We start from the raw sequence: 20,981 nt of genomic DNA, 5'->3' as shown, positions 1-20,981 counted from the left end.
CTCTGCACAAAGACACCTCTCTTGAATCCCTCTTTAGATTTATTAGTGATTATCTTGTCACTGAGGTTCCTAGTTCTAGCCTCTTCCACAAGTAGGAACATCGGCCGCGAATTTGGATAAGGCCCAAAAACAGGCCCTGGTATCAGGATGAATATGAACCCGCGCCTGTTGTTTTTGCTGCAGGCAGCTCAAATATTTCACGTTGCCAGTGAAGCCAGTGTTGAGCACACTGCTGAACGGGTAGCACAAGCTCAAGTGCTACATAAACCACACGGCACCTTTTCAATCGGAGGTATATTGCGACTGGAGCAGGTATTGAAAGTGATGCTAACAGGTAAGTTTGACCTGTCAAAGAAATTAGAATGCACAAAGTAACAGAAAGTGGGTTCTAAGGATTTCTGATGCATCAGAGGAGGCCTTGCTGCAGAAAGGTGGGGAGGAGGAAAGCAGCCCTCTTATCTACAGTTGACGAGAAGACCCTCCAACGGACATTGCAATGACAATGGGAGATGGTAGCTACCACAGCCAATGCCAGCACCTTACCTGCAAGGACCTGGATAAAGTGCAGCAAAACATTCAGTTACCTCACACGTGCTCAAGATTCATGTTCAAATTCAATAACAAACGCATGTTGAAAGGAGGGGTCGCTCGTTTAAGACTGAGATGAGGGGAATTTATTTTTCTCAGGGCCGTGAATCTTTGGCACTCTCTTCCTCAAAAGGCAGTGGAAGCAGTAGTGTCTTTGAATGTTTTTCAGGCAGAGCGGGATAGATTCTTGATTAACAAGGTGGTGAAAGGTTATCGGGGGTTAGGCAGGAATGTGGGGTTGATGTTACAATCAGATCAGCCATGATCTTACTGAATTGTGGAGCAGGCTCAAAGGGCCGAGTGACCTACTCCTGCTCCTTATTTGTATCCTTACAACTGAATAACTAACCCACCCACCCCCATGCTGCTGAATTCACCACCCCCTTTACTCATCTAACGATGTGGTGAATTATATACCTCAGTAATTCACACTGTATTGTTCCACATGTATTGAGCCTGTACTCTGTACCGGATTGTGTGTAATCGTGCAGCCCTGCCCATAGGGGGAGATGAGGAGTTTGTACTTGGCTCCACCCATGGCTCTGCCCATGGCTCCTCCCCCAGCCGGAAGTATAAAGATCAGTGCTGTGAGCCTGCTGCCAGTTCATCTCGAGTTCATCCCGTCACAGGCAGGCTTTATTGTAAGACGATTAAAACCACTGTGCACATCTAACCACGTGTCTCGTGAATTGATGGTCTCATCAATTTAATCGTCTTAAGAAACAGTAAGAAACGACAATGGAATCAGTCCTCAAACCTGATCGACTGGAACTCGACCCACAGGGTGCAGAGGCGAAAGAAATCTTTTCACACTGGCTCAGATGTTTCAAGGCCTACCTGGCTGAAGCAAGCACTACAGAAGCTACGGAGGAGCAGAAACTCAGCCTACTGCACGCAAGGGTGAGCCATCGTATCTCTACTCAACTTAATTGTACCAACTCATATAAGGAGGCCCTGGCCCTGCTTGATAGAATGTACGTGAGGCCCGTCAATGAGGTATACGCGCGCCACGTTTTTACGACTTGCCGCCAGCGCCCCACAGAATCGCTAGAAGAATTCCTGCGGAATTTAAAAGCCTTATCCCGGGACTGTAATTATCAAGCTGTAACTGCTGCCGAGCACAGGGAACTCGCTGTCCGCGATGTATTCGTTGCAGGCCTCAGGTCCAACTACGTGCGCCAGCGGTTACTTGAGAAGGGGGCCCAAAACTTAGACGGCACTGTAGAACTCGCCACTACTATGGAGGTCTCGTTCCGCAGCCTCACCTCGTTCCCTGCGGACCCCACGACCCTGTCATGGGCCCCCAACCAGCGACTGCCCCAGGCCTGCGCCGCGCGGCCACCCAGACACTATAATGCACCAGCTTGCCACTTTTGTGGACAGCACCAGCACCCGCGACAGCACTGCCCGGCCTGCAACGCGACCTGCAGCAGCTACGGTTGCAAAGGACACTATGCCCGGGTCTGCCTGGCGAAGTAATCCCCCTCTCTAAACTCTCCTGCAGCCCAGAACACTCGCTCCCCGAACTCGCAGGCCCGCAGGCCCCGTAACGTTGCGGCCTGTACTCCGACTCTGCCCCCAACCGCCACGTGCGACCCATGGGGGCCGCCATCTTGGAAACCCCCCACCACGCGGCCGGCCGCGTGCGACTCATGGGGGCCACCATCTTGGACGCCATCTTTCTCGTCGCCCAGCACGTGCGATCCATGGGGGCGACCATCTTGGGCTCCATCCTCTCCAAACTCAGAAACTCAAATCGAAGACTGCGACCTCAACGGGCATTCATCACGGGACTACTCCAGCACAGCTGATCAAGCCGCTTACTACCCGCAACTCAACGCGGTCACATTGGACCAGTCGCGTCCGAAACACCTCCGCAACTCGATGATGACCATTAAAATCAACGGGTACAGTACACCGTGCCTCTTCAACTCCGGGAGCACCGAGAGGTTTGTACACCCAGATCTGCTAAGACGCTGTTCGCTCCCTGTTTTTCCTGCACGGCAAACTATCTCCCTCGCTTCGGGCTCCCACTCTGTTCACCTCCAAGGGCGCACCATCGCGACCCTAACGATCCAAGGCGCTAGCTACTCGAATTTTCAGCTATACGTCCTGCCCGAACTCTGCGCCCCACTCTTCCAGTGTAATCTCAAAAGTCTCACACTCAGCTTCGGCGGACCCCTAACTCCACTCACTATCTGCAGTCTAGCGACGCTAAGAATCTCTCCCCCCCCCCCCCCCCCCCCCCCCCCCCTCCACTCTGCCAATCTCACTCCGGACTGTAAACCCGTAGCCACCCGCAGCAGGCAATACAGCCTGCAGGACAGGGTATTTATCAGAACCGAGGTCCAGAGGCTCCTACGTGAGGGGATCATAGAGGCCAGTAACAGCCCCTGGAGAGCTCAGATGGTGGTCATCAAGACCGGGGGAAAATTCCGAATGGTAGTGGACTATAGTCAGACCATTAATCGGTTCACGCTCCTCGATGCATACCCCCTCCCCAGGATTGCAGACATGGTGAATCAGATCGCCCAGTATCATATTTTCTCCACGGTGGATCTGAAGTCTGCATACCACCAGCTCCCAATCTGCCCGGAGGACCGCCACTACACGGCGTTCGAGGCCGATGGCCGCCTCTTCCATTTCCTCCGGTTTCCCTTTGGCGTCATGAATGGGGTCTCGGTATTCCAACGAGCAATGGACCGAATGGTGGACCAGTACGGGCTGCGGGCCACGTTTCCGTACTTGGATAACGTCACCATCTGTGGCTATGACCAGCAGGACCACGATGCCAACCTCCATCGATTTCTCCAGACGGCCCAGAAACTCAACCTCACTTACAACACGGAGAAATGCGTTTTCCGCGCGACCAGACTAGCCATCCTCGGCTATGTCATCGAAAACGGAGTCCTGGGCCCCGACCAGGACCGTATGCTCTTAGAACTCCCTCTCCCTCATTGTCCCAGGGTACTCAAAAGGTGCCTGGGATTCTTCTCGTATTATGCCCAGTGGGTCCCTCAATATGCGGACAAAGTCCGCCCACTATTTAAGGCCACACTCTTCCCTCTATCGGATGAGGCTCATCAGGCCTTCACTCGGATCAAGGAGGACATCGCCAAAGCGGCCATGCAGGCGGTGGATGAATCCGTCCCCTTTCAGGTAGAGAGCAATGCCTCAGAGGTCGCTCTCGCAGCCTCATTGAATCAGGCAGGGAGACCAGTCGCCTTTTTCTCCCGAACCCTCTCCGCTTCGGAACTTCGACACTACTCGGTCGAAAAAGAAGCACAAGCCATTGTGGAGGCTATACGACACTGGAGACACTACCCCGCAGGTAGAAGGTTCACCCTCATCACCGACCAAAGATCGGTTGCCTTAATGTTTGACAACTCACAAAGGGGCAAAATTAAAAATGATAAAATCCTGATGTGGAGGATCGAACTCTCCACCTACAAATACGATATTATGTATCGACCAGGGAAGCTCAACGAGCCCCCAGATGCCCTGTCCCGCGGCACGTGCGCCAGCGCGCAGAACGACCGCTTGAAAGCTATCCACAATGACCTCTGCCACCCGGGGGTCACACGGCTCGCCCGAAATCTCGCCCGTCAAAGCCCGAAATCTGCCTTTCTCCACCGAGGAGGTAAAAGCGATCACCAGGGATTGCTCGATCTGTGCGGAGTGCAAACCACACTTCTATAGACCAGACAGGGCCCACCTGGTCAAGGCTTCTAGGCCCTTTGAACGCCTCGCTATCGATTTCAAAGGGCCACTCCCCTCGACTAATCGGAATGTGTACTTCCTGAATGTCATCGACGAGTTCTCCTGCTTCTTCTTTGCTATCCCGTGCCCCGATATGACCTCCCACACAGTCATTAGGACCCTGCATAGTACCTTCACCCTGTTTGGTTTCCCCAGCTATGTACACAGCCACTGGGGTTCGTCCTTCATGAGCGACGAGCTGCGTCAGTACCTGCTCGACAAGGGCATCGCCTCGAGCAGGACTACCAGCTATAACCCCAGGGGGAACGGGCAGGTGGAGAGGGAGAATGCGACGGTCTGGAAGACCGTTCTACTGACCCTCTGGTCCAGGAAGCTTCCGACCTCCCATTGGCAGGAGGTCCTCCCCGACGCGCTCCATGCTATTAGGTCCCTCCTATGTACGGCCACCAACCAGACCCCTCACGAGCGGCTTTGTTTTTTCCAGGGACACTACCACGGGGGCTTCGCTCCCAGCATGGTTGAAGACACCGGGCCCAGTACTCCTCCGGAAGCACGTCAGGGCACACAAAACTGACCCACTCGTAGAAAGAGTGCTCCTACTCCACTCAAACCCCCAATACGCCTTCATAGAGTACCCTGCCGGCCGTCAGGTCCCTCTGGGATCTAGCGCCTGCAGGATCTAATCCCACCACTACCACCGCCGAGGTACCCCTCACACTACACCCCACCCAACTCGCCGCACCCCACGCCCCCGCACCTACCGGTTCGCTACCCATGTTCCACGCACTCGCGCCCACAAGCTTCCAGCGCCACCCGTCACCAGTCGAACCAGGCGGGTACGAAGCTCGGACAGAATCACCCCCCGGAGTCCGCCATCGTACCCCAACCAACCATGATCGTCCAGCCACCGGAAGAGGCTGCAACTCGGGTGCTCCGCCAATCACAACGGACAACTCGGCCACCGGACAGACTCAATTTGTAGACCCATCACCCCCGCCGGACTTGTTTTTTTCACAGGGGGTGAATGTGGTGAATTATAAACCTCAGTAATTCACACTGTATTGTACCACATGTATTGAGCCTGTACTCTGTACCGGATTGTGTGTACGCGCGGCCCTGCCCATAGGGGGGGATGAGGAGTTTGTACTTGGCTTCGCCCATGGCTCTTCCCATGGCTCCTCCCCCAGCTGGAAGTATAAAGATCAGTGCTGTGAGCCTGCTGCCAGTTCATCTCGAGTTCATCCCGTCACAGGCAGGCTCTGTTGTAAGACGATTAAAACCACTGTTCGCTTCTAACCACGTGTCGCGTGAATTGATGGTCTCATCAAACAACTGTTTCTATAAAGAATGTATAGTCTCAGACTCATTGCTTCATCTCACCCTTACTCACTTCACAATGTTGCAACCATCACATTCAAATTGTCCAGCTTACGTATATAGACAATAATTCAATCATGGCAGGCACATCACTGAAACAGATTGCACAACAATCACTGACATTTCTAGCAGGACTAGGTGACGTACAAACATAGTTTGCAGCACATAACAGGCATGGCTGCAAGTCCTCACTCCAATGGAGGAGGTGGTGTTTTCCACCTTTCCACTGGACATGACTAAGCCTGTAGCCAGCCAATGGGCTGAAAGCATCCAAGATCATGGTATGTTCCATCCTGATTTTCCTTTGCATATCCAACTTTTGTCTCATCCCACAATCTCTGTGAATGTTCACACTATAGGGAGTATAAGTATGCTCTCTCTTGGTGTCCTTCCCTCTCCTCACTACAACCGTAACCTCATGCTGTAATCTTTCAAAACCCAAAAACAGTAACTTGACCAGGCAGTGGTGCAGGAGCAAAAGGAGAAAGAGGAATCATAGGATTTACAGTGCAGAAGGAGGCCATTCAACCCATCGAGTCTACACCGGCCCATAAAGAGCACCCTACCTAAGCCCATACCTCCACCCTATTCCCGTAACCCAGCAACCCCACCTAAACTTTTAAACACTACGAGGCAATTTTAGCATGACCGATCCACCTAACCCGCACATCTTTGGATTGTGGGAGGGAACCGGAGCACCCGGAGGAAACCCACGCAGACACGGGGAGAACATGCAGACTCCACACAGACAGTGACCCAAGCTGGGAATCGAACCTGGGTCCCTGGCACTGTGAAGCAACGGTGCTAACCACTGTGCTACCATGCCGCCCCAAGGAAGAAACAACAGATAATGAAGAAACACCAGCACTTGCTCTCAGACTCCCAAACACTAGCTCGGATATTGTCATAGAACATTTATAGACAGGATCTGTATGTGCTGAGACATCGGACACAAGTGGGTTGTGGCTGGGACAGGGGTGAATGATAGCACATGTGAGAACTCGCTGGAGGGCAAGGTCACTCTGAAGTCCTGTTGCAGAGGATTCAGATGAGAACCTCAATGGGGAGATGTATAGGCTCATGGGTACACACACACACAATTGTTTTCTATATTGGCAGATGTGTCAGAAAGCCTGGAGCCCGTCATTTCCAGTTTGAAAGTTGTGGCCAACCATATTATCGCACTTGTGGACTGACCACGATACAGCATTTAGTGCCTGGTAACTCTGCTTCCATTGTAGCATGCACAGAAGCCATCCAGCATCTGAGTGCTGCAGAGAAAGCTGAGGCTGAAGTCATGCAAGGTTAACTTGTTGAAACAAATGGTCAGATTGTTGCCATCAGGACAACAAATATCACTGTTCAAAGGGGCTTTGCAGCCCAGCAATTTGTCCTTCAACAGACTATGATGATTGTTGAGGGGTTTCGATAAGGAAGAGGATTGGCTCTCTGGAGCACAAATGTGCGATCAGCCAGCCAGTCCAGACGGCTGCCTCCTATGCCAAGATGGTGCAATCTAAAGGTAAACCTTCTAGGTCAATGGTCTGGAGGTCCATGTAACATTACTGGGGGTCCACACAAAAAAAATACCGAATTGGGGGTCCACGGTGATATTTTAGTGGTCCATAGAGCAATTCTACTTCAGAACAATTGTTATTACTGAGAATTAAATTTTTACAGTAATCTACGCTATATTAAAATACTAAAAGTAGAAATATTCATGTAGCTATGAATTGTTTATGGCAATCAAGTAGAAGCAAAAAACTTTACATTTGACAGTGTCGTAAATTTAAAGTTACCTAGAACAAACAAGAGGTGAAAATCACCCATCGTTTCTCCTTGACAAGTTTAATGAATGATTTAACACAGTAATCACTAGAAACTGTGTATATTTGATATGAATTGGTTATTTTTAGAGTAATTTAATTCAATTTAGTAAAAAGTTTTTTTCATAACTTTTCATATTAGAATAAGTTTGGTAACGTACGAAAATACCGCTAATCCGTTTCCAACCCTCACGGTAAGGTAGATGGACTTTAGTCATCGGACAAAATATAAGGATTAGTTTACCACGCAAAAAAGAAGCTTTTTTTTCTGTGGAATGGCTATGGGGGTCCACAAAAAAAATTAAGAGGAAAAGGGGTCCATGGGTTAAAAAAGGTTGAGAACTCCTGTTCTAGGTGATCGTCCGTCAAAGTTATCCGCAGTCTCCCCACTGAAAGCCAGCAGCCTTCCTCCAACCATGCTACAGTCACTGGGTTAGTACTATGTAGGAGCACTCCGACCAACAAACACATATTAAGGGAATGCACAAGACTGATTAGTTGTCTTTTAAATGGAATATTGTTGACAGGTTTATGTTTTGTGGTGGCTTTTATTTTGTCACTGTGGTAATGCAGACCCTGCGACAATCAGTAACAGAGGTGCATTAAATTGTGGAACTGTTGGTGACTGGGGATTTGGGGGTTACATTCATTGGTCCATAGTCTGATGAGCAAATCATAGACAGCCAAGCCAGAAAGGGACTGTGCTTCCTGCCTTCTTCATCTTTCTCCTCCCCCTTTCCCTCATCAGATGGTGCCTTGTGCAGGATGCAGCAGAATATGATGAATCATGACACATGCTCTGTAAAGTATGGCAGGACTCCTCCAGAATAACGCAGGGAGTGGGAGCGCTGCTGAAGCACTCCAGTGGTCTGCTCAATGACATTCCATGTGGCAGCATAGCTTCTGTTAAATAAATGCTGCCCACATATGTGTGGTTTGAACACTGGAATCATGAGCCAGATCGTCAGCAGATAGCCTTTGCTGCCCAGTAGTCACCCTCTGGTTCATGTGAAGGCTAAAATGCTGCTAGCACAGTGAAATGATACAGATTATATGCATCATGACAGCTGCCAGGACACCGGGCATTGACAAGCATGATGTGCTGTGTATGCTCACATACCAGTTAGATATTGAGGGATTTACTGGTTGGGGTAGATTTCTGAATTGATATGCAGCGCCACAAAGTGGCATGTGTGCAGACAATGACACTCTGCACCATAGGGAAGCCTGACAACCTGGCAAAGCTGTGTGCCCACACCATCTGCTTCTCTTTGGAAAGAGAGACTGCAATGTATTCTCTTCGCATACAGAGCATCACCTTTTTACCACAATGATTAACAAACTGCAAGCTGTTGTCTGCAATGACCTGGAAGAAGCCACACGCACAAAGTTCATGGCCATGGTCACTTTTACAGCCACTGGCAATGCTATCCTCAATCTCCTCTGAGGCTGTACGTCTGTCTACAACAGGCAGCAACATTTCGTGAGCACATCATAAGTGAAATGGAGAAGGAGTACATACTATTTCTTGCTAAGCTTGAGATAAAAGAAATGCTCCCGGAAGACCCTGGATGGATAAGGCCTGGAGCCCCAGATCTTCCTACCCGCCAGCAGGCCAAGGAGATTATGTACCTTGATTTCCAAAGGTCTTCAATAAAGCGCCGTACGAGAGACTCCTTTATAAAATAACATCAGTGGGTATCAAGGAATGTAATTTACTATCTACTAAAGGGAAGAAAACATAGAGAACGGGATTCTCTGTTGGCTGACATCGAAATCACGAAACGCAATTGGACGGAGAATAGGATCTGACACCAAAATCGCGGCAGGTGCCGATTTGATGCCAAATCGCAATTCTCCGTCACCTCAACAGCGCCATCAATGTATATTGCAATGCATGTACAATAAACACCATTTGCATATCATTAGTGGGCCCAACCCGGTATTCTCCGGGTCATCGCCGTTTCTCCGCCTCCGATGGGCCGAGTTCCCGACGGCGCAGTTCTCTGTGCTTTCTAAAATCGGGAAACCGGTGTCATGGCTGATGAGGGAGAGGCGAGAGAGGAGGTAGGACACAGAGCCGTGACTGTGGGCTGCGTGCCAGATGTGGGAGGGGCGTAATGGGGGAACAGGCCTAGTGGCTGAAGTGAAACCCCCCCCACAGGACTCAAGCCATGGACCGCCATTACCACAGCCTGCAAGGCAGCCATCTTGCTGAACATCCCACTAACCACCCATCTTTGCCCCTGGTTCTGCAGGGTGACATCGGCAGCATGGGTGGCCCTATCCCCACACTCCACCCACCCCCCCAGCATCCCACCTAGCACAACACCCACAGTAGCCCCTACGGGTGCCGTGGTGCTTACCCCGGTGAGGGTAGTGCCAGGCGATGGAAGCCCTGGCATCAGGGACAGGTGCCAGGGCCAGAGACCCCCACAGTGCGGGCCACCAATGGAGCCAGGGATGCTGGGGGTGAGGGAGGGGGAGCATGTGGGGGCAGAGGCCGCAGTGCCAACCAGGGCCACCATGTAGCCCATTGGACCTGGTTGGGCACAGGGAATACGCACTATGCTAACACGTCGGCCTTTCACCCCCTGCAAACAATGGATAGTTCAACAGTGGCCTTCCTGTAGTCGCCGCAGCCCTGGGGGATGCCCTGCAACTGTACGATCTGGGCTGCTCAAGGAGGAAGTGGAAGCTGCAGCAATGGAGCGTGCAGCAGTGGAGGATGCCCCAGAGAAACAGGAGCTAGCTGCCGAGGATGGAAGATATGTGACCATCTGAAGCGTATCATACCCGGGCATTGTGCACAACCGCTTCATCCTGGCACACTCGGTGATGATGTTCAAGATGCACTCCCCAATCCGGACTGGGTGTTGGCTCCTTGGTGACAAGGGTATTCACTGCGGCCGTGGCCGATGACACCGATCCAGAGACCATAGACCGAAGTGGAGACCCGTTACAATGTCGCCCATACAGTGACCAGAAGTATAATTGAGTTGTGTTCAGCCTACTGAAGATGCCATTCAGGTGCCTAGACCGCTCTGGAGAGCCCTCCAGTATGATGCTGAGAGGGTCATCCACATCTTGGCGGCCTGCTGCATCCTCCACAATATCGCGCAGCAGAGGGGCGATGTGCTGAAGGAGGAGATGGAACACCAGGCCACCGGGGTGTGGGCCCTGGGTTGGCAGTATAAGCGGGTCTGGTTCATGGGATGGAGGATGATGACAACCCACTCTGCAATGTGCTCTGGTGCTCCGTATCGTCTGACAACTTCTGACTCCTGCCCACCGTCGGCCTGGGTGATCCCTGCATGCAAGCTGGCCATTTCATCACACAATTCCATCAATTCCCTGGGATGACAGTTGTGTGGATGGGCAGGGGGTTGGGGATCCCGGGCCACCCACAACATGTGCCCACTCCCCCCCCCACTCCTCAGTGGCCCGCTCAGCCCAGCCCACCCCTCACAGCCATCTGACAGAGCACCGAGACAGGTTGTAACAGTGGTAACAGGTGCTTAATGTGAACAAATATTGTTGTGCCCTAACCGCTATAACAACTGTGCCCTGCACCCATGCCAACTTAACTAGTGTCCAACATTTTGGCCTTAGAGCCCTAATGCTAATGCTACATCTAGGTGGTTCCCCAGATGGTACAGCAGGAGTGGAGGCGGCCTGCTGTGATTCCTGCCCTGCAACCTGGGTCCCTGTTGGCAGGCGTCTTCTGCGGCGACCGGGCCTGGATGGGCCCGGCTGCTGCTTGGCATCCCAAGTAATGTGGTGCGCCCTGTTCTGCCTGCTGCCCAGCAGATGCACAGGGACAGGAGGGGTTGTGGGTTTGGGTGAGGGGGGGGGGGGGGGGCAGCAGGGGGGGCGGCAGGCATGGAGTTCGAGGTGCTGCGCTGTTCCGGCACCTCCCCTGCGGGAGTCACTGGCACGGGCCCCATCACATCCTCCTCCCTCGGGGTGCCCGATGGCCCCCCCGGACTATTCCATGGGATTGGGGTGCAAGCTGAGGTGCCACCTGCCGCTGCCAGTCCTGGAGGCCCACTCTGGTCTCGACCAGGGTCCGCACGTTCATATCCATGGAGCACAGGGAATGGACCATCTCCACCTGGGACTGCATTACATCACCCATTGACTATGCCACCACCTTCTGGGTCGGTGTCACAACAGCCAGTGTCTCCACTATCTCCCTCTTGGACTGGGCGACCTCGGCCAGCGTCTGCGCCACGTCGGCCAGCACCTGGGCAATGCTGCTGACATTCCCAGCCATGGTCTGCTGTGACTGGGCCACATTCGGGAGCACCGCTGCAAAGTCGAGGTGACTCTGGCACGTCGTTGCCTATGAGTTGGCAATCCTGCCTTGGTCCTTAGCCAGCGCCTGCGCAATATGCCCCAGGCCTTGGACATAGCCGAAACCGTTGCCCCCAATGCCTCCACCACGGCACCCGGTGTTTGCCTGAGTGGCACGGATTGTCGGCAACGCCTCCTGCTCCTGCACCTAATTGGACTCCTCCAACTACACCTGCAAGTGCTGGATCTTTGCCGACAACCCCTCATGTAGTCCCTGGCTCTGTGACTGCATCTCCATGATTGATGGGACTGTCCGTTCCAGAAAGCCAAAACCCGTCTGAACGGCAGCCAGTTCCTGGGATCAGACTGCCCTTTGACCTCTCAGGTTCACCTCTACCTGCTGTACCAGAGCAGCTGTGTTGTGTGCACAAGATGGTGTCCCAGGAATCTCTTCACTAACTGAAGTGAGTGTCCCTGGGATGGTGAAGGGTGTTGGAGACAGCTGTGACGGGAAATCACTGTCATCCTCCGACTCGAGCTGCGGGGTATCCTGAGTCTTGAGTGGAGGGCTGATGTCCGAGCTGCTTCCTTACTGCTGCTCGGCTCATGGAGGGGCTCCAGCTGTGGCACTGATTGGGGACGGGGTTCGCCAGATGGGCCCGCCCCGTACCCAGAAGTTCCTGTAAGACACAAGACGAGATACATGATTAGATTGCAGGCCCGGGGGTGGGGGAAATTGGGGGTGGGGGGGGTGGGGGGTGGAATTGGGGGGGCAGGGTAGTGTAGGGTGACGGTGGTGTGGAGGTGAGGGGGGGTGGAATTGGGGGGGCAGGGTAGTGTAGGGTGACGGTGGTGTGGAGGTGAGGGGGGTGGAATTGGGGGGGCAGGGTAGTGTAGGGTGACGGTGGTATGGAGGTGAGGGGGGGTGGAATTGGGGGGGCAGGGTAGTGTAGGGTGACGGTGGTGTGGAGGTGAGGGGGGTGGAATTGGGGGGGCAAGGTAGTGTAGGGTGACGGAGGTGTGGCGGTGAGGGTGGGGGGGTGTGGTGAGGGTGGTTCTCACAGGTGGCATGGGGAACCTCAACTAAGCAAGGTGTCACTTCCTCGCCCACGGCAGACCTCCACCTCGGCAACCTCCCTTTCCTCCGGGCGCCGACCACGCCCATGGCCCTCTGCTCTGCCATGGTTAGGGGCCGCAGGTCCGGATGTCCCCCACCTGTCTTCTCCTACTCCCAGTGGTTGTGTGCAGCCTTCTCCTGAGGGCAGGGCAAAACAGAGAATGACAGCGTTGGACTGTCCAACGCATGCACCCTACGGGGTGGGTAGCTGGTGACCTCAGTGGTCAGGATACCCACCTCTGGCAGCCGGTATGGGTGTCGGCGTGTGGTGCAGAGTGGGGGTTCTGCCACCCTCTGGGTATGGGGGTCACAGGTCTGTGGGAGGGCGTACCAGGGGCTTTGTGCTGCCTACTCATCCTGGCTGCCCTGAGGAAGTCATGCAGTTTTTATGGCACTGCTCGCCGGTCCGGACTACGTTGGCCATGCCGCTGACCGCCTCTGCCACCTGCGCCCAGACATGATGAACGGCGGTGGCTGGCAGCCTCCTACCCGGGCTGGGGTACAGGGTCATCCTCCTCTCTCCACAGCATCCACAAGGGTCTCAAAGCTCTGCGTGCTCGAAATGTGGGGCCGTGCGTCTAACTGACATCTTGTTGGCTGGGATGGTGTGTGTGGGGAGTGCAGTGTGTATATGCCACTGTAGCACGTCAGCCTCGATTGTGTTCCACATGGTGCTGGTGCTTGCCCCTTAACATTAGCAGAATCGGTCCAGGTATGCCGCTAGCTTTGTTGTCATGAAAGTCCATGAATTCTGCGTTGGCGTCAATACTTAGTGTCAGAAACGGACAATCCCACCCAGGATGTTTATAAGTAGAAGGATGGAGGTAGCAAGAAGATTGTTCTGGGGAAGTGCAGGAGCCTTTTCTCTTGCTTGTTTGCATAAGTAAACTGGGGCTGATATCTCAATTCTAAACATGCAAATGAAACCATGTCACAGATTGTGTGATGCTTTCTAATGGGTTTTATTCCAACATTTTCTTCTCTAAATGTTTTAAAATGGTAAATGACTTAAGAATTTGCCTTCCTGTTAAGCATTTCAATCAAAGTGGATAATGAGCTGGCTATAAGAATGGTTAACATCCCAATATGTTTTAATTCTAATTTTATTTTTTTCTTGTTTTTAGTTCCAAAATAACACACCAGCAATTAACATCATTGAAGTTTGACTGCTGCAGTGCGGCACTGCAGATGGAGCAAGAATTCAGCAGACTGAAGGAATGTTGTGTAAACCTGATGAATCCATATTTTGCATTACTAACGTCAGTTCTTTATGCCTGAAAGCATGTCATAGCCAAGGCTTTCTTCCCTCAGAGACACCTGCATGGAGACTGTAGCCATGCATGCAGGATTCCTTCTTCAGCACAAAGGGCCACCAAAGGTGACCTGTGTGGATATTAGTCCAGGATCCAGGGACATGCAATAATAATTAAGATCTACATGTAGCTCTGCAAATGTCAGAGCACCCTACTCCATAAAAATCCGTTTTTCATTTGCTGGTTTACCAATAAGCAGATTCTGTGAGGGAGTGCAGTGGACCAACGTAGGGACTGAACACCCAGAAAGAGATCAGTTGTGAAACACTACGGTTCCAGGTTTGTGGTCAGGGAATTTCCATGCGACCCATGGATTGAACAGGTGAGGAAACACCTGTTTGCAGACCAAGAGGGTATTTTGTAAATGTGTCACTGAAACTCGAATGAATGTGCTGTATCTGTTCAGTTTGGAACATACTCTTTCGTTGAGATTCTAAAAATCAAACCACAAAGAAGATACAATTTTTGCTGACATCGCAAAACATGACTGGTTTAATTTTTTCATTGCTTAGGGTTCAAAATAAACACACATTATGGAGTATCAGTTTTACGATGATTAATTACATTGAAGTAAAACAACATTTTTAATTACATTAATGTTCAGACCATTATATTGAGTCACAATATTCCTGACAGGGAGATTAACACTAATAGAGAAAAAGAGACCTTTCTTCATTAATAGGGTTAGTGCTCCCATTTATAGCTAGCAACTGAGGTTATCCATTACAAAATATCACCTTGTGTAATAATGCAATTGTAATTAGAAATAGCAAAGTTGAATGAGAATAAGATCACTACCTTCTGAATTTTTGGGGAGCTTGATGCTTTACTGTTAAAGAGGAAAGCCATTGATCTGTTGAAATGTTGCTCTGCAGAAGCAGAAACATTTTCATTTTAAAGGTAGAGTCAAAAACAGCAACATCCTTTGCAAGCGATGAAATGTCTGACATTGGGAGTCATTGCGCTGCCTGTGGCAATGCAAACTAGAGTGACTGGAATAGCATTTCAAACTGCCACTGAATTTCTAAATAGTAACTATTATAATAAGTTATTACTATAAATTTAATTCAGTGATTTTGACTCTTTTTTCATTGTCCTTATAAATGTGCTATTCTGTGACAAAGAAGGAGCCCAGAACTATTTTACATGTTGTTTTGTAACAATGAGGTGAGTAGTTCCCTGGGGAACTTGTCCTCTGCTGGTTCTTTCCCCTTACCCACTGATGGCAAGTGACAACCTGTAGGCTGCACTTGTAGCTGACAGCATAGTTTAAATCGGAATGACATATGCATACCAATTTCCAATGACACTATAGTGAAATGCATTGAGTCATCTATGAAATGTGCCAACTCTAACTGCAGAAGCAAAAAAATAGCATCATATTGTCTGTCTGGTCCACAGGATATTTAGTAACGCCTGGCTATGCCAGAAGATGTTCCACAAGTACAATCTCTGGTATTTTTTTTAAATCTTCAGCACTCCTCACAGAAAATGATTGGTGGGGTAAATACTTAAATTCAGGAGATGTGTTCTTGGCATGTGAAGGTTTCTGCTGAGTGCACTGCTTATGCATAATTTGTTTTCAAATGTCTTTTATGAAGGTGATGCTTCTTTAAGGTTTTTCATCCTTTATTGATTCATTGAAGCATGGCCTTTGAAATAATATGATGAGAAGAATAATTCTTAAGTGTGTTTTTACATACTCTTTTTGTGCTGTTTTCAACTGAGGTGTTAAGCCATTTAAAATGGCTGAATTAACACCTGCATCAATAGAACAGAGAAAGGAATTTAGTAAATTAATAATTTGCCCATCAATGTAATTTCAGACTAATGATTCTCACTGAAAACAGCACTGTACTGATACAACTATACAAAAACCATAACTGGACCAATTTCTCAAGAAAAATTGCTCTCTGCAGCAATTATTCATTTTAAATTTGAAAACATCTCCAAAGGGGGAATTTTAAGGCAAAAGTTTCTAAAACCCCACACCACTGGCGATCAAGATGTTGCCAGTGTGCTGCCACCCATTGAAATCAATGGGCAGGAAAATTGAAAACCATTCATCTGTCTGCCAAAACCCACCAGTGGCACAGGTCTTGGAAAATATTGTCCCTATTTTAAGGTGATAAGGACACTCATGTGAGTAATGAAAATGTCACAGTATTAAGTGGGGTATGGAAAATATTCTTCAGGTATGGCATAGATTCACTCTAGACTTTATTGTTGCAAACTTCACCACAACTAACTCCTAAACGTATACTGTAATACTCAAAATTGCAGAGCTCTACACTTAACATTGGGAGCACCAAGAATTAGGTGTTCTGATCTCTCTGCCTAATCTTCCAGTGTGCAATCCCATTGAGCGAGATTACAGATGAGAGCAGAGCCTCACATTTTCCTATAGTATCTTCAAGTAAGTCCCATTCATTAGTCTCATTGCCTCCATGTATGAATTCTAAATGTTTTCTTTAATTGAAGGTTGGTTTTGAATACGATTATTGAAGAATCTGGGTAGTGCCTGTCTAAAAGATTTTCAGTCTTCCATCCTATAAAAGATAAGGCCCCTGAACTTCCAGAGGGATTTTTGTCTTCAGCCATTTATGGCATTTCTAAAGAGAGTTCTACCAGAAATATGATGGGCAGCCAATGGTAGCCACATGGAATATCCAGACTAGGTTATTTAGAAATCAGAATGGTAAATGTATTGTGCCTTTTGAAAAGTATCAAGATCTTGCAAAAGAATTAGACAGTACTGTGCTCAAAATTGGGAGTTCCTCAAAGGGCTAAATAGACATCTTGATACACACATAATCCATAAAACTGGATTAACATATAGTTTATTTCTTGTGCCGGTTAGATATCACATGTATTGAAAATACCTTCTGTTTGAATTTCCTTTTGTTTTTAGTCATATATTAAAATCTACATTTCTTTCTGGAGTTGAAAGTTAGAGTACATCTCATGTAATAGTTACAGGTGCTTCAGTTCAAGGGTTTTATATAGACGTATCAGGTGGGACTACTTGTCTGCGGAGTTTGTGTTTATGATTTGAATCAAACTCAGACCAGGTCAAAAAGGTCAACACTTGTTTCATTTTCATTTTCACTGTCAGATGTTTTCAGCTCCATCCATATTTCCTCAAAGGGGATTTACAGCAATCAGTCTCCATATATAGTTAAAAAATTTATTTCCCACTATACATTACTTGTTTTTAATATACCTGAATATGATCAAAGTAATGGTACTAAAGGCATTTAGAAGCCTTTGTAATATCAATGTCAAACCACAAAGTGATCCCAGTTATCCACATTTCCTAACTTGGACTGACCGTGCTCAGTTCAGCTTAACTGTCCTCGCTTACTACTTTTGGAATAAAATCCAGGGCCCAACCAGCAATCATGACAGGATCCTGCTTACTCTGGCAAACTGTCTGAGATTCAAGGGGTGGTTCTGTCTTTTGCACGGTGATGCCAGGCGCTTGTATCATGAGTGGAGCATCTGAACATCCATCCGCCCCAATATTCTGTTGTAGTCAATGGAATGATATTAAATCCTCTCCTCAGCCAAGGAACAATATAGTGTGCACCTGTGGCTCTTTTTCTAAAAGGGCTGATTGGAAACAACAAAAAACAAATTTACTTTTCTACTCTTCTAGGATTGCAACCATGATTCTGACTTGAACTCCTCCAGGTCACTTCACTGCTCACCATGTAAAAGATCAGGAGACAATCGTACCTCTCATTAGGTCCAACACAGTCTCCAAAAGCCAGACAGGATGCGGGGTGAACAACCCACCCTATTTTCCACCTTTTCTGTCGCACATCTGCTAAAATTATGGTGGATCTGTAAACTAAAAGGACAGGATATTCAGCTCTCACAATAGTTGTTTCTACTTCGAATGCTCTGTCGGACTGCTGCAAACCTCAAAGCACTAATAATCTCATTGGGGTGTCTGCAACCCTGTCAATCTCAGAAGCATTTTGGAAGTGTGGAGTCAATAGAGATAAAAATCTGAAGAGATAAAAAATGGGCAGCTGGCTCGCTGCTACCCATTTTACCCAATCCTTCAAAGTCATGGTTCTACCCTGTCAGTGCATAAAATGCTGGCTAGTTCTGCAGTTAGTTCTAAAGCACTTTAGAATCTGAAACGCGTTTCACAATTCTTTAATTAAGTCCTTTGGTAATAGATGCACACTGCAGTGGTCACAGAATCCTGTTCTAGTATTGCGATGGAGAAGTATAACTGAACTGACTAAATTTTTTTAAATCCTTATTACCTAGCTTACCCTTTGCTTAATAGGAAGTAGAGGCCAGGGACTAGACATCCCAGCAACATCATTGTGTTGTCAAAAGCATGGAGCTTGAATTCACAAGTCTGACGTCACCGAGACTTCCATCCCAAATCCCAGGAACAGGGCCAAATTAATATTAAGACTGCACACCAATATTCACTCTTCCATGATGACTGAGTTATTGGAGAATGGTAACCTGAGGAATTATATCCCAACATGAGTTACTGAATGGGCGGATCTCTGGTCAGTCAGGTTTCTCATTTCCTGCTGGCAGCACAACCCTGCCAGTGGGTTTCCCAGCTGCATGGGGAGGTTTCAATGGAAATCGCATTGACAAGTGGCAGAAGTAGTGAATCCCAGCCCCACCAAATGGCGTGCTGTCACGAAACACATGTGGCTGGACAGAGGCCAGTGATAGGTGGAGATTGATAAAGATGTCGTGGACAGAAAGACAAAAGGAATGCAAATGGTGTGATTAAGGCTAAGAAGGGCGCTAACAGTGGCTCATAAAGAGGGGCAGCAGGGTAGCATGGTGGTTAGCATAAATGCTTCACAGCTCCAGGGTCCCAGGTTCGATTCCCGGCTGGGTCACTGTATGTGCGGAGTCTGCTCGTCCTCCCCCTGTGTGCGTGGGTTTCCTCCAGGTGCTCCGGTTTCCTCCCACAGTCCAAAGATGTGCGGGTTAGGTGGATTGGCCATGATAAATTGCCCGTAGTGTCCTAATAAAAGTAAGGTTAAGGGGGGGTTGTTGGGTTACGGGTATAGGGTGGATATGTGGGTTTGAGTAGGGTGATCATGGCTCGGCACAACATCGAGGGCCGAAGGGCTTGTTCTGTGCTGTACTGTTCTATGTTCTAAAAGGAATGCAAATGGTGTGATTAAGGCTAAGAAGGGCGCTAACAGTGGCTCATAAAGAGATTAAAATATGTTAATGGCAGAACAAAGATGAACAGTGTGTCAAAGAGCAACTAGGAACAGGAAATAGATGGCCCAAGTCGGGTGCTAGGGAGGGGGACAATGATGAGGGGAAGACAGATCAATTTAAGAACTGAAAATAAATTGATAGAAAGAAAAATGGAGTGAAGGTGGAGGAGAGAGTTCACAGTGTGAAGTTGTTGAACTCAGTGTTAAGTCCGGAAGGTCAGTGTTAAGTCCGGAAGGCTGCAATGTGCCTATTCGGAAGATGAGATGCTGTTCCTCCAGTTTGCACTGGGCTTCACTGGAGCATTGCAGCAGGCCAAGGATGGTCATATGGACATGAGAGCAGGATGGTGAGTTGAGATGGCAAGCGACAGGAAGGCTTGCGGATGGACAGAAGGTATTCTGACAAGCAGTCACTGAGTTTGTGTTTAGTCTGTCCAATGTAGGGTAGACCGCATTGGGAACAACAAATGCAATAGACCAAACTGAAGGAGGTGCACGTGAAGCACACATCTTTGTTAATCTCCGCCTATCGCTGGCCCCCTATCTAGCCACAGTGCTCGCCCTCCCCCACAACAGTATAAATCTGACCCTATTTCCAGTTCTATCCAGCTTTGACAGTCATCCAGACATGAAATGTAAGCTCCATTCTCCCTCAGATGCTGTCAGACCTGCTGCGATTGCCCAGTATTTTTGTTTCAGATTTCAGCATCCACAGTAATTTGCTTTTACTCACTCAAAACATCTTTTCAGTCCAAAATTGCCCATCAACCATTATCTTTTGCTTTCTGCCACTGAGTTGATTTTGGATTCAACTTGCCCTTGGATCCCATGTACTTCTTGCTTTTCTGACAAATCTAACATGTGCAACCTTGTCAAAATCCATGTAGACTACATCAAACACGCTATCTTCATCAACTCTCCTTGTCATCTCCTCAGGAAAATCAGTCAAATTAGTCAGTTTATCAGTCTTACGTAATTAAAACCAAAAGAATTGCAAGATCTTGGGCGCGATTCAAGGGAAAGGTTTTTAAGTGTCATTTCAGGAAGGTTTACTGGGAGTTTCTCCCAGCTCTGTGTGCCACCACTGTCTAACCAAACTTAGTCACACTTTTGTGGGTTTCTCTCCTGGCTCGCCCACACTTGGAATGTTTTTCATCACTTGGGAACTGAACCCACTGCCCAGACCGGCTCCTCAGAGATTGGACCACCATATTTGAAAGGGTGCCCCGTTCTCTAAGTGAGCTTGAGGATCCCCCCCCCCCCCCCACATCCCCCACCTGTGGGCAATGTCACCCCTGCCCTCCCCCCCCATATACATGGACATTACCTACGCCAACCCCCTCCCCCCAAAGTGAGAACACCCCACTACTGTATCAGTTTACAGTGGGCCTCCCCTTTTCAGGCCTACCCAAGCCCCCTTACAACCACCCACCCCCATTCAGGAGCACCATCCACCAGCCCCAACCTTCCATAGGCCCTTTCATACCTCCCCTCCTCCATCCTTTCATGGTCATGGCCCCCCTCA

At 49.1% G+C, this 20,981-nt stretch overlaps 1 protein-coding gene across 1 annotated transcript in view; it reads left to right on the top strand.

Annotated features, from left to right (window-relative positions):
• The window catches only part of fndc4a (fibronectin type III domain containing 4a), a 249,795-nt gene extending 235,019 nt beyond the window's left edge, over positions 1 to 14,776 (top strand). Inside the window, exon 7 of the mRNA XM_038799948.1 lies at positions 14,049 to 14,776. Coding sequence (XP_038655876.1) covers positions 14,049 to 14,090 — 42 coding nt within the window. The 3' untranslated portion in view covers positions 14,091 to 14,776. The remainder of the gene's footprint in view (positions 1 to 14,048) is intronic.
• Positions 14,777 to 20,981: the final 6,205 nt, after the last annotated feature.

This window comes from Scyliorhinus canicula, chromosome 6 (assembly GCF_902713615.1).
Source record: "Scyliorhinus canicula chromosome 6, sScyCan1.1, whole genome shotgun sequence".
Taxonomy (NCBI): domain Eukaryota; kingdom Metazoa; phylum Chordata; class Chondrichthyes; order Carcharhiniformes; family Scyliorhinidae; genus Scyliorhinus; species Scyliorhinus canicula.
The sequence above is the reverse complement of the archived record's forward strand: the minus strand, read 5'-3'. Positions and strand labels throughout refer to the sequence as shown.